General features: G+C 30.8%; 1 protein-coding gene across 5 annotated transcripts in view; it reads left to right on the top strand.

Annotated features, from left to right (window-relative positions):
- Positions 1-12,277, top strand: part of LOC143047202 (brefeldin A-inhibited guanine nucleotide-exchange protein 3-like) — a 78,499-nt gene extending 66,222 nt beyond the window's left edge. For all 5 annotated transcript variants that reach the window (XM_076220204.1, XM_076220205.1, XM_076220202.1 and 2 more), the window contains 4 exons: positions 518-639; positions 3,870-4,439; positions 6,380-6,690; positions 10,192-12,277. In XM_076220204.1, coding sequence (XP_076076319.1) covers positions 518-639; positions 3,870-4,439; positions 6,380-6,690; positions 10,192-10,404 — 1,216 coding nt within the window. In that variant the 3' untranslated portion in view covers positions 10,405-12,277. The remainder of the gene's footprint in view (positions 1-517; positions 640-3,869; positions 4,440-6,379; positions 6,691-10,191) is intronic.
- The last annotated feature ends 1,356 nt before the right edge of the window (positions 12,278-13,633 follow it).

Below are 13,633 nucleotides of genomic sequence, written 5' to 3'. Positions count from 1 at the left end.
GAAAACAATTTTCACGGAACACTTATTTATGATTTCAACTTTGACTTTTTACCTAATTCCAATATCAACAGTTTAAAAACAACAGACCATGGTAATTTAAAAAAATAAGAATATTTTCCGTATCAAGTTAGTTAGTCGGATAAAACAACCGTACGATTGACAGTATATCGACACGCAGTTACGACTACATCGGTTACTGTAGTTTTGTTCCTTTGTGGTTTATAGACATATCGTTGTTATTAATCGGGAAAGAAGACAAAATGGCTGAACGCAGAGAATTGATACTCTAAATTTAAAATCGATGGTGATCGCTTATCTAGCGGAATAAAACTTTAATAACTATGAATTTGAGCATTTTTATACTGAATGAACATAATATCAATTTTTGATTTTTTTGCGAAGTTTCCCTTTAAACAGCTGATTTACAGATCATTTTAACAGTTAAAATGTCTACAATTTAATGTTAAACAACTATATGATGAAGTATTATTAAGATATAACAAATTGTTTATTTCAGGATTCCATTTAGGAATATTGTTATAGGATTGCTGTCAAATCAGCTACTGTTACAGACTGTTGGAAGCATTTTACTTTGTGCAGAGAACACATCTGGACGCAAGGCTAATGAAAGTAATAAAGGTAACATCATTTTCCATATAAAGTTTTATGTAAAAAAAAATCCATAATATATAAAGATGTCTCATTTATACATAGCATAGAAAATTCCTATCATTACCGTAAATTTGATTGGGATCTAATAGCTTGAAATCCCAATGTACCAATTTTAAAAATATTTTTGTTTAAAAATTAACTGTGCATAACAGTTTTCCACCAATAAAAGTATGAAGGGATACTTAATAACAAGCAATGATAAATGATTCTGATATACATATTTACACATCAGTAGAAAATATACCACAGAATGATAGTGAATCACCTGATTTAAGAATAGTTGCCTCCCCTGATTTTACTATTTAAGTTGATTTCTATGAATTATTTTGATAAAACCTCATATTTATGAGGAAAAACTTATATGGGGTTAAAGTCAGTGAGACAGCAATCGTAAGAAACAGTAAAAACAAAGAAAGGTATATGAATAATAAGACAAGCTTGATTTCACCATGAGTCTAATAAAAGTTGGAAATAAATTTTATGGAAACCAAATTTCTACCACTAACATTTTCCTAATTACAAAAAAAAAACATTTAGATATGACAACCACTGATAAGGTACACTACTAGGTAAAGCCACATGAACAAACCTCTACATGTCATGATGTGGCAGTGTAGACTAGAGGTAGTTTTGAAGATCACAACCTCTGCCTTTTGTAATATTAATCAGTAGTCTAGCAGAAGGCACATAAAGGAACATACAATAAGGATTGTTACATTATAATTACTTAACTTTGTAGAAACAGTACTATAAATAACTAAAACGCAAGTACTAACAAAGATGGTCAAGCATTGAAGACACCGTTACTTATGTTGGACATAAGCTGGACATAAGCGGTGAAATGGTCTGAGACAAGAATTTTAATTAAACAGAAAACAATTCTAAGAGATAAGGCTGTGCTTTGACCTAAAATGGTTAACTTTTTATACGACCGCAAAAATTTTAATTTTTATACGACCGCAAAAATTTTAATTTTTTGGTCGTATATTGCTATCACGTTGGCGTCGTCGTCTGCGTCGTCGTCGTCGTCCGAATACTTTTAGTTTTCGCACTCTAACTTTAGTAAAAGTGAATAGAAATCAATGAAATTTTCACACAAGGTTTATGACCACAAAAGGAAGGTTGGGATTGATTTTGGGAGTTTTGGTTCCAACAGTTTAGGAAATAAGGGCCAAAAAAGGGCCCAAATAAGCATTATTCTTGGTTTTCGCACAATAACTTTAGTATAAGTAAATAGAAATCAATGAAATTTTAACACAAGGTTTATGACCACAAAAGGAAGGTTGGGATTGATTTTTGGAGTTGAGGTCACAACAGTTTATGAATTAGGGGCCAAAAAGGGGCCCAAATGAGCATTATTTTTGGTTTTTGCACCATAACTTTAGTATAAGTAAATAGAAATCTTTGAAATTTAAACACAAGGTTTATGACCATAAAAGGAAGGTTGGGTTTGATTTTGGGAGTTTTGGTCCTAACAGTTTAGGAATAAGGGGCCCAAAGGGTCCAAAATTGAACTTTGTGTGATTTTATCTAACTATGTATGTAGATTCTTAATTTTTGGTCCCGTTTTCAAATTGGTCTACATTAAGGTCCAAAGGGTCCAAAATTAAACTTAGTTTGATTTTAACAAAAATTGAATCCTTGGGGTTCTTTGATATGCTGAATTTAAAAATGTACTTAGATTTTTAATTATTGGCCTAGTTTTCAAGTTGGTCCAAATGGGGGTCCAAAATTAAACTTTGTTTGATTTCATCAAAAATTGAATAAATGGGTTCTTTGATATGCCAAATCTAACTGTATATGTAGATTCTTAATTTTTGGTCCAGTTTTCAAATTGGTCTACATTAAGGTCCAAAGGGTCCAAAATTAAATTAAGTTTGATTTTAACAAAAATTAAATTCTTGGGCTTATTTGATATGCTTTATCTAAATATGTACTTTGATTTTTGATTATGTGCCCAGTTTTCAAGTTGGTCCAAATCAGGATTCCATATCAAGTATAGTATCAATAGCAAGAAATTTTCAATTGCACAGTATTGCACAATAGCAAGAAATATCTAATTGCACAATATTGTGCAATAGCAATTAATTTTCAATTGGAGTTATCTTTCTTTGTATAGAATAGTAGTTGATAATATATGTTGGAAATTTGCCAGACATGACTATGATGTCATTTTCTATTTTTATTTGCCAATAACTTTATGTAAATAACTTCATTGGAAATTTGCCAATATAAAATGTTGCTGATGAAGCTTTTTTTCCTTATCTTATCTAAAATGTTTTTAGATAATGTATGTTGGACATTTGCCAGACATGACTATGATGTCATTTTCTATTTTTATTTGCCAATAACTTTATGTAAATAACTTCATTGGAAATTTGCCAATATAAAATGTTGCTGATGAAGTTTTTTTTATTGTTTTATACAATAAACAATGTATATTCACTTTTACTACCAACCAATCTTTACCATTCAGTGATAACAAGCACTTTATTTTACATTTTAATATTTTATGATGTATTTAAAAGAGTAGTTATTGTTGCAAACTCCATTAGAAATTTGAATTGATATCAGTTTTGGAAAAAGGGAAACGGGGATGTGAAAAAAAAGGGGGGGGTTTAAATTTTTCTCATTTCAGATTTCATAAATAAAAAGAAAATTTCTTCAAACATTTTTTTGAGAGGATTAATATTCAACAGCATAGTGAATTGCTCAAAGGCAAAAAAAAACTTTTAGGTTCATTAGACCACATTCGTTCTGTGTCAGAAACCTATGCTGTGTCATGATCAACTATTTAATTTTAGATTTAAAAAGTTTGAAGAAGAAATCTTTAATTGATTTGTAAAATCTTGACATTTGTTTTGTGTAAAAAAAAACCCATGTAATGTCAAAAATTTGATCACAATCCAAATTCAGAGCTGTATCACGCTTGAATGTTTTGTCCATACTTGCCCCAACTGTTCAGGGTTCGACCTCTGCGGTCGTATAAAGCTGCGCCCTGCGGAGCACCTGGTTATACATTGTGACTTGGATGTGTCTTATTGGCATTATACCACATCTTCTTATTTATGTTAACCATGTACTTGTCTTTGACTTTTAGTTTTCAAAATTGACTACAATATTGATAAAGAGAATCTTACAGAATAGCACAATAATTGCTATAAATAAATAATATCGGTGAAATGTTTGTCTTGTAGGTCTGCTGCCTAGTCTATCCATACGTAATATTATCAAATTTCTGCAGTGTTTAAGACAGTCATATAAGCTTGCTGCAGAATTTGATTCTCGCCCTGGATTAAAGTTTCTGATACAGAAAGTAGCTAGGACAGAAGTGGCAGTTAATTTATACAAGCAGGCAGGGGCATCAATGATCTTCTATCTACACACGTTACTACAGATTTGTATTTCTATACCAGACCTGAGTAGTAACCACATTAAATGTATCACTGGTGCTGAACAGGTTGTTAAGGATGTCAACCAATTAGAATCAGAATACTTGACAAATCAAAGCAAGATGGAGTCATGTCCTACATTATTTCTGCAATTACTGAGGAGCGTCTGTGATGAATTATGTCACACCTACGTAGATATTCTGTCAGATGAGACGTCTGTTCGTGTCGACCAAATGTCAGAACAACAAGTTTTTTTCATCATAGCTCAACCTGATGACTTCTCGACAAATTTTGTAAAGAACAAAAAGAAGTCCCGGTCAGAATCTGAGACATCACAAGATTGCATAGTAACAACTAAAGATGTGACATTACAAGGTAAGACAAATACTGAATAAGTGAAATTTGTGATTAGATGGTTGCAAATTAAGTTTACTTGCAACACATTGGCAGCGCTGATAAACAAGTATTTGTGACCATCAAATCACAAATTGATGCTGCAGGAGCTTAAAATACAATTTTGTTATCTCTATTCTGAATGAACTGACAGCAAACAACGTGAAACCATACATTTAAAATCTATCATACCTTAGGCCAACTAAAATTAATTAATAGATTTTCATCCAAATTTTTGAAAAAAATGGGCCGGGTGGGAGGATTTTATTTTTTAAATTTTATTTCATATGAAACCTTTTTGTCATGTGTTATTCATATATGCAAGTGTAATAATAAGCTTATATCATGTAAATACATCCATAACATATTGTGTACAAGACAATGACAATCAAAACCAAGGAGTAACCAAAGACTCATAAAACCAAAAGACATTTACATCAACAGTTACAAATAATAAGTAGGAAACAACACGAACTCCACTAAAAGCCAGGAGTGAAATCAGGTGCTTCGGAAGGGTAAGCATTTCCTGTACCGTATACAGCACTCGTCATGTTATTTCTTGGTTCAGTTCGGTAATGATGAAAGGTTGTTATATGACTGAGGAATAATATCACTGGGATATGATTTCTGACACACTTTTGTTATAATGGCCAATCAGCTCATGATGGCGACCATAAAATTCCTTGAGTGATGACCTTAATTTGATTGATTCATAGCCCTATCTTAGCAACTTTTGAGAAAGCAGTATTCCTCGTTCAACAAAATCAACGTACTTTGAGCTATAGCTCTAGAGTAACGTAACAATTGAGACACATATACTCCAGATGCTGGTGCTGCTTTTTTCAAATTCATAAATATATATCTCTGATCTGTTCTACATGTAATTGCCGCTTTAGAAACCTATTGATAGTAAACAGCAGAAATGTGGAGAAATGCCCTCTTCAGTTGGACTGGCAATGTTTGCTTTCTCAGCAATGTTTTGTTGTCCTAATAAAATGAAGCAAATGCATTGGTATGCAACACAAGTACGAGAAGTACAGAATAAAATGAAAACTCAAACAATGTTTAAATATAATAGGATTGGTCCTTAATATGCAAGATGCAAATATAATTACAATGTAGAAAATAAAGTTGTTTAATGACTCTATCGTGGGTATTGGGACAGAGGATGTTTTCTCTATTTCTGAAAAAAACGAAACTAAGGCTAAATCTAAATCTAAGAGCTTGCTATCAATTAATAAATTAGAAATGCGTATGTTTGTCGATTTGTTTAACTCAATATACGGTCACCAATCTAAAAAGTTCATGCTTGTGTTAATTTCTTTATTCCAGTCAAATGTGTTCCACGATTCTAACGCTTTTGGGTTTCATTCACAGCCCAAATTTCTTGACACAAAGTCATTGCATAAATAAAATAAATCCAAGGTGTTTTTCTCACAAACATTTGTGTCATTTGTGACATACGGCGATTTGCGTTCTTGGGCACAGCGTATTACTCGTAACCCAATATTTCACGCCCTTCTCGTAATCAATCTCTATTCTCGGTAAATGATGTTGTCATCATAGATCAGCAGAATATATCGACTTAATCATTCAGTAAGAATACACTAAGAAATACGAAAACCGAAATTTGAAACAGGAAGTTTTACATGAAACGAAATTATCGACAGTTACTGGTAATGGAAATGAACAAAATCCAGAAATTGTATTTTTTTTAAAAATAAAAAAAATCGGGGCGGGCGGGGATGAAAATCTACCAATTAATTTTAATTGGCCTTATCATCACTTGTGAATTGATGCCATGAAAATTGGTGACGTTACAAACGATATTGCATTAGATTCTTAGTTTTAATACAAATAAAATACATATACAAAGATTTGCAAAAAAAATGTAATTGAAAAGTAAATTTGTTTGTTTACAGAGATCTGTGAGACTGCAGATGTTTTCTCTGAAGAGATGAAAGATGACAGCTCTGATACTATGTCTGTTATGTCTAAAAATCCTACAAAGAGTAAACGTGAAATGAGAGAAGAACATGAGAGTAAAGTATACACATTAGCTACTGATACACTCATAAAATCACTGATGACAGAGTATAAAAAACGTAAACAACACCATGCCATGCCAGCATTTATCAAAATATCGAAGGAGAAAAAGCCAAAACCAATCATTAAAAGGACGGAAAGTGTGGATGAGTCAATTGCTAAGCAGAGGAAATCATCTATAATGAAGGTTAGATTTTTCAAAGAGCAAATTAAAATTTATATGAAATGAATATGATTTATCAGCCTTTGTATTAAAATTTTGATTAGATTTAGTGAATTAGAATTAAGAATCATTCATGGAGACCAATATTTATATCAAAATATGCAATGTGATCCCATTAATGATTTCTTTCGAATTAAGTCAACAGAGATTTATAAAAGTCATACAAGAAATGATACACTTGTGCTTCTTTGATGAAAAAAAATTTTGAAGTGTATTCTTGATTGATTGGAAAATGCTATTTATGCTGTTTGGTGCAACAACTTATAAATCCTTATACCAATGCTTGTCAAATTTTGATATGATGTTACTGATGGCAAAATTGTCAATTTAGATTTTTACGATTTTCACCTTTTCAATTCAGGAAACATGTTAGGGACGACATCAAAAGTTCAATGTAGGATAAAAAACTTAATTCACATAGTTTTTCCACTGACCCCCACCCCCCTCTTAACTTAATTTGGGAAAAATAGATTTACCAATAGGGATATATGTAAAAAATCGATTTTAAATATACAAAACTTGATTTAAGTTTTTTATCCTACATTGATCTTTTGATGTCGTCCCTTACCTGATTGATTTGAAAATGGCACTTTTTGACCTTTCTATGCAGTAGGTTATGAAGCTTTCATTAAAATTTTAACAGTTTTTTTTACTGATGACAAAGTGCAGTTGTATTTCACACTACATAACCTCAACAATGATAACCTTCACAATACAAAAAATCTGGTTTACTGTCAATTTTATGTCTTAAGGATCATAATTCATAAGGTACTTTCATTTGATCAACACCTTAGGGTACTGTGGATTCCTTATTATTCATTGGATACTAATTTTCTTGGCTTTCGTGGTATAGGATAAGCACGAAATTAAATGTTCAACGAATAACAAATTTTCTATCAGCTTATATGGAGACTTTGGCAAAACCAGGAAATTAAATATCCAGGAACATGCAAGTATTCCTTAATCAACGAAAAATTAGTACCCACGAAAATAAATGAATCCACAATAATTGGTATACTTTTGTGAGCATAGGTAGTTTTATATAAAAATAAGAAGATTTGGTAAGATTGCAAATGAGACAGCTCTCCACGGTTCATTCAACCTAAAATTTTAGGTATAAAATTGTGTGAAAAAATATTGGCATAGGTTGAATAATTTGTTACAGATTAAGTGTTATAAAAACATAAATTAATTTGGGGCTAATCAATCTACAACCAGTTTAAACCTAGTGTTGATGTTTACTCAATATACAATTTCTTTTACATGTACTAGTGAAAATGTAGGTAATAGTGTGTGTTGAGGATCTCTATTTCATAAAGGAATAAGTTTTAAATTAGTATTATGAAATAATGGGGGAAAAAGGATTTTATGAATTTTTATTTAAGGAACAATCATCTAGTCATATTGAATATCTATGAGTGTCATTTTCATGAATAATATAGAAATATATGATAAAAATATTCAATTTTATGTAAAATAGATTCCTTCAAATACAATGGCATACACCACTAGTCTATTGAAACTCATGAATTTCATAGATACTGACTCATGTGAAATATCTATTTTAAATGTTCTCTATTAATTCCAACACATTCAGAAAATAAGACAAATTTCACTAATATGATTGCCTCAAAAGTCATACTTTAAGATATGAATTGATGCTGCATCTGCACAAGCAGCTGGTGTCATGTTGTTATCCTTTAGTAAAAAAAAAACGAGACATAGCGATACTACATTCCGTCGGTGTTGGCGGTGGCGGCGTCCACAGGTATTCACTCTGTGGTTAAAGTTTTTGAAATTTTAATAAAAACTTTCTTAAACTGTTCTGAAATTTTAATAATAACTTTCTTAAACTATTCTGGATTTATACCAAACTTGGACAGAAGCTTGTTTATGATCATCAGATAGAATCCAGAAGTAAATTTTGTAAAACAAAAAATCCTTTTTTTCTGTATTTTACTTATAAAAGGACTTAGTTTTTCTGCCAGGATACAATACATTCACTCTATTGTTAAAGTTTTTAAAATTTTAATAACTTTCTTATACTATCCTGGATTTGTACCAAACTTGGACAGAAACTCACGACTCAATATATAATGAATAAAAACAAACACAGAGTACTTGAATTTTCTAAACTAACCGTAAAACAAAGTAAATAAATAGTGCACTGTCCATCTGGAAAGTTGCTGACTATAAATGAAATTATATTTGATTTGAAAAAAAGTTTTTGTTGAAGTATGTTATATTTGTATATTCTGTTGCTTGTATGTTTCATATGTAATACAACAAAATAATGAAAAAAAAAAATAAAAAAAAATTGCACAATTGAAACATTTTTTTGTATCTTTTTTCTCAAGTATTGTTTAAATATGTGATCGATTTTAGAAATTTAGTCTTATTTTATTTTTATAACAATTTAATATTTATTTCAACTCAATTTTGCTAGTATCAAGGGTTCTATTTTCAATTTTTGTCTTTTTAGAATTTGTTTATAATTCCATTTTTTACTACAACACAATTTTGCAAATACTTTATTTTTGTTTGTGAATTTTTAAAGAGTAATATTTAATGCTTAAATATACTGACTGTATTTTACCTTTTATTAATTAATAATTGTTATAACAACACCTATTGTATTTTGTTTGTAGGCATAGGTTGAATTTATTTTTATGCCCCACCTACGATAGTAGAGGGGCATTTTGTTTTCTGGTCCTGTGGCTCCGTTCGTTCGTCGATAGTAGAGTTCGTCCGTTCGACCGTCTGTGCGTCCGTTCAGGATAAAGTTTTTGGTCAAGGTAGTTTTTGATGAAGCTGAAGTCCAATCAACTTGAAACTTAGTACACTTGTTGCTTATGATATGATCTTTCTAATTTTAAAGCCAAATAAGACTTTTGACCCCAATTTCACGGTCCACTAAACATAGAAAATGAAAGTGGGAGTTTCAGGTTAAAGTTTTTGGTGAAGGTAGTTTTTGATGAAATTGAAGTCCAATCAACTTGAAACTTAGTACAATATGTTCCCTATAGTATAATCTTTCTAATTTTAATGCCAAATTAGATTATCACTCAATTTCACGGTCCATGGAACATGGAAAAGGATAGTGCGAGTGGGGCATCCGTGTACTTGGGACACATTCTTGTTATCAACTGTTGGCATAGCTTGAAGACACCCTCTCCACAAGAGACTAAATGACACAGAAATTAACAATAATAGGTCACCGTACAACCTTCAATAATGATGTTGGTTAAGCTTTAATAAGCCCTAGTTCTAAGCTTATAGGTTTGAATACTTTGAATTGCAGGGTGAGCAGTTAGTAGTCATTCAAATTTTTTTTTAAATGAACCTATTGTTTTCAAGGGAAAAAATGCATGTTATCATTAAATGTACCCTTTTGGAAAAGTTCAGATATTACAGATTTAAAAAATTAACATAGTTAAAAGTTTATATTTTTGTGATATATTTTAGGACAGTGAGGCTAGAATTCAGTCTTGGACAGAGTTACTTTGTACTACTTTAGGATTGTTCCAGCAGCAACCAGATGGCAAATTCCGACTTCTTCAACCTGCTATATTTTACTGTGTAAATCAGTTAGTATGTCATGCAGAAGACAGGCGTCTACGTGAAGCATTGGGACAATGGGTGCATCGTATTGGTGTAATGATTGACTGTATCACATGATAAAATTGGGTCATATATCACCTCCTCCTTTAGTTTAAGTACATGCAGAAAATTGTTTATTGTTATCAATGCTGTAAAAGTCTTTTGCAAATTTTCCATAATGAGATTGATCTTTATTTTATGTGTCAGATTTATTTTCTGAAGAAAACGTGCTGCTCTACATTCCATAAACATTGTTTCTATATAACATAATGCATGGTTGAGAGTATTTTCTTCCCTTTCTATTAAAGTAGTCATTTGAGTTACTTCTGACCTTTAACAGGTGGTTATAAGCAGTGTTTGTAGTAAGGTGCTTTGATTTTTGAATTAATTACTATGTCATGTCACCAGAACTGTTGTTACTTCAAGTCTTCTCTTACAATTTTATTTTTTAGGGGATGATAATATTTGGGTTCAAATTAGCCATGGAAGGAAGAAAAAAACCTTTTTCTTCACTTTTCAGAATTATATGTTGAATCTTTGCACTTCTATAATAAAAAAATTGGTCTTCAAAGCTTTTAATGGGCCATTAGACATGAGATAGTAGTTGGTTCTGTAAAATGGTTACAGGGCAAACACAACTCCCATGGGTAAAAACCACCCTCATCATCAAATGTGACTGTTTTGCCCAATCATGATGTAGTATATTAGCAAATCCCCTGACCAAAAAGATAGGAAGGGTAATTTCTGTGAACAGAAACTAGGGGGAAAATCAATATTAATTTAGCTAAAGTAAAATATTACAGAAATCTGCATTTTCACAAGCAATTTGACAAATCTTACTTTTAATACTTGTCATCAAGCCTGATGAAAAATTTACATTTTGTGCAACCTAAATTTCTAAAAAATAAAATGTTATGATTTATATAATATAATAGTCGCAAGTTTTATTTTGGAGCATTTGTATGACCTATTAAAACCAAACATGTACATTCTCTGTTTAGGTTATATGAAAATTCCTCAACTAGACAAGTATAAATACTTGCTATTTCAAGAATGATTTTAGGCTTAACATAATTGTTTAGGGGAAGTGGGCTCTATTTTCAGTACGAATCTCAAGTTAATTAGTTTTAGATGATATGAAAAAATTGCACAGTGTTTGATAATACATGAACTTGTGCTGTAAAGTGGGTATTCTTACATCATAGGAGTTTAGAGCAATAAGTGTTCAATAGTTAATTTAAACATTGCTCAAATTTATGTAAATAGACTACTCACATTTGATCTACATTTTATGCTTTAGCAAATGTGATGAATAGGTCAGTTAGGAAATTGCAATAGCATATGGGAGACTCTTTATTTACTGAGGTCGAAAATAAAACAATATTTGTGTATCTGGTTTCCTTATAAGAGGTTAGTGAAATTAAAAAAATGTTGTGTGTCCAAGGAAATGAATGGATAATATAAGAAATTTGCATAAAGTGTAATGATAAAAAATTACTTGCATTATTAATATCTATATGCTATTTTAATGTGTATAAAAAACTATACATGTAACTGTATAGGCAGATTTTTAAAGTTTAAAGCTATATGAAAAGAATTTGCTGTTTTACTTGTATATATTAAGTTAACAACTTAATAACTTATGATAAATGTGTTTGTATGTACCTTACTGTATTATTATATATGATAAGATCCATGAATTCCAGTAAGAAATTATTTGTTATTTATTATTGAAATTATTAAAACACTTGTTGATTACATCATTCCTTATATGCTATATTTATTTATTTATTTATTGTTATATAAATATGTTGTTCTTATAGCTTAAAAGTTGTGCAATAGTATTAATTCCAAATATTTAGTGGGTAATCTCTTTACAGATCTTTATTTTTCCTTTCATGTCTTTTTTGTGGAAATATGTTGAATAAAAATTATTTTCCTGTTGATAAAATCTTCTTCTTTAAACCAACAATGCATCACTAGTTAGTAAGTTATTTACAACTTTATATTAATGCCCCACCTAGTAGCATTATGTTTTTCGGTCTGCTCTGTTCTTTCATTCATTTGTTCTTCCGTCCATTCGTCTGTATATCCCACTTCAGGTTAAAGTTTTTGGTTGGTCAACATAGTTTTTGATGAAGTTGAAGTCCAGTCAACTTGAAACTTAGTACACTTGTTCCCTATGATAAGGTTTTAAAATTTTAGTCCCAAATTAGAGTTTTGATCTCAATTTCATGGTTCACTAAACATAGAAAATGATAGTGTGAGTGTGGCACCTGTGTACTATGGACACATCCTTGTTACTTTTGACTTTTGAAATATTAAGCTTCTCAATGATCAAAATTAGTGTTTGCTTAACTGCTATATATTCAATGAACTTTTTCAGAGTTTTTGGAAAGGAGATGGGACAATAAGGCCCTTATTTGGCCCAAAAATTACTGCAAATTTAAAATTTATCATACATATGCTTAAATTACTGAAATCATGACTAAGGTACAAAGTATTCAGAAAAACGAAAGAAATTTGACATTGAACAAGTAACCATGGCAACAAATCATGACTTAATTTGCATATTTTATAAAATTTCGTGATTTTCCTTGTTTTTTATCAAATTTTAAGTATATTTTAGATTGAAAAAGTATGTGCGCACCCAAGAAACAACTTTATATATGGTGAGATTATGTCAATAGTTATAATAAAGCTTTGGAATTATTTTGTTGTTTCTTGGTGTTTCTTCAAAGGAAATAAAGATAAAAAACTGCATAAATTCTGTATTTTTCATCGCTTTGTGAAAACAGTACATATTTATGACGTAATTGTGATGTCTTTAGATAAAAATCTTTATGTTTTTCATTCCTAAATATTTCTTGACCCTATGCATTTCTAAACATTATGTGCCAATTTGAAAAGTTATCAAACATTTTATTTTCTTGGGCCAAAATCAGGCCTTAATGCTCCTACTTCTTTTTATTTTGTCAAAGGGTCAAAGTAAATATTTTGTCAAAATTTTATAAAAATTAAACCAGCTAAATTTTTATGCCCCACCTACGATAGTAGAGGGGCATTATGTTTTCTGGTCTGTGCGTCCGTTCGTCCGTCCGTTCGTCCGTCTGTTCGTTCGTCCGTCTGTCCCGCTTTAGGTTAAAGTTTTTGGTCAAGGTAGTTTTTGATGAAGTTGAAGTTCAATCAACTTGAAACTTAGTACACATGTTCCTTATGATATGATCTTTCTAATTTTAAAGCCAAATTAAACTTTTGACCCCAATTTCACGGTCCACTGAACATAGAAAATGAAAGTGCATGTTTC

This window comes from Mytilus galloprovincialis, chromosome 10, assembly GCF_965363235.1.
Source record: "Mytilus galloprovincialis chromosome 10, xbMytGall1.hap1.1, whole genome shotgun sequence".
NCBI lineage: Eukaryota > Metazoa > Mollusca > Bivalvia > Mytilida > Mytilidae > Mytilus > Mytilus galloprovincialis.
The sequence above is the reverse complement of the archived record's forward strand: the minus strand, read 5'-3'. Positions and strand labels throughout refer to the sequence as shown.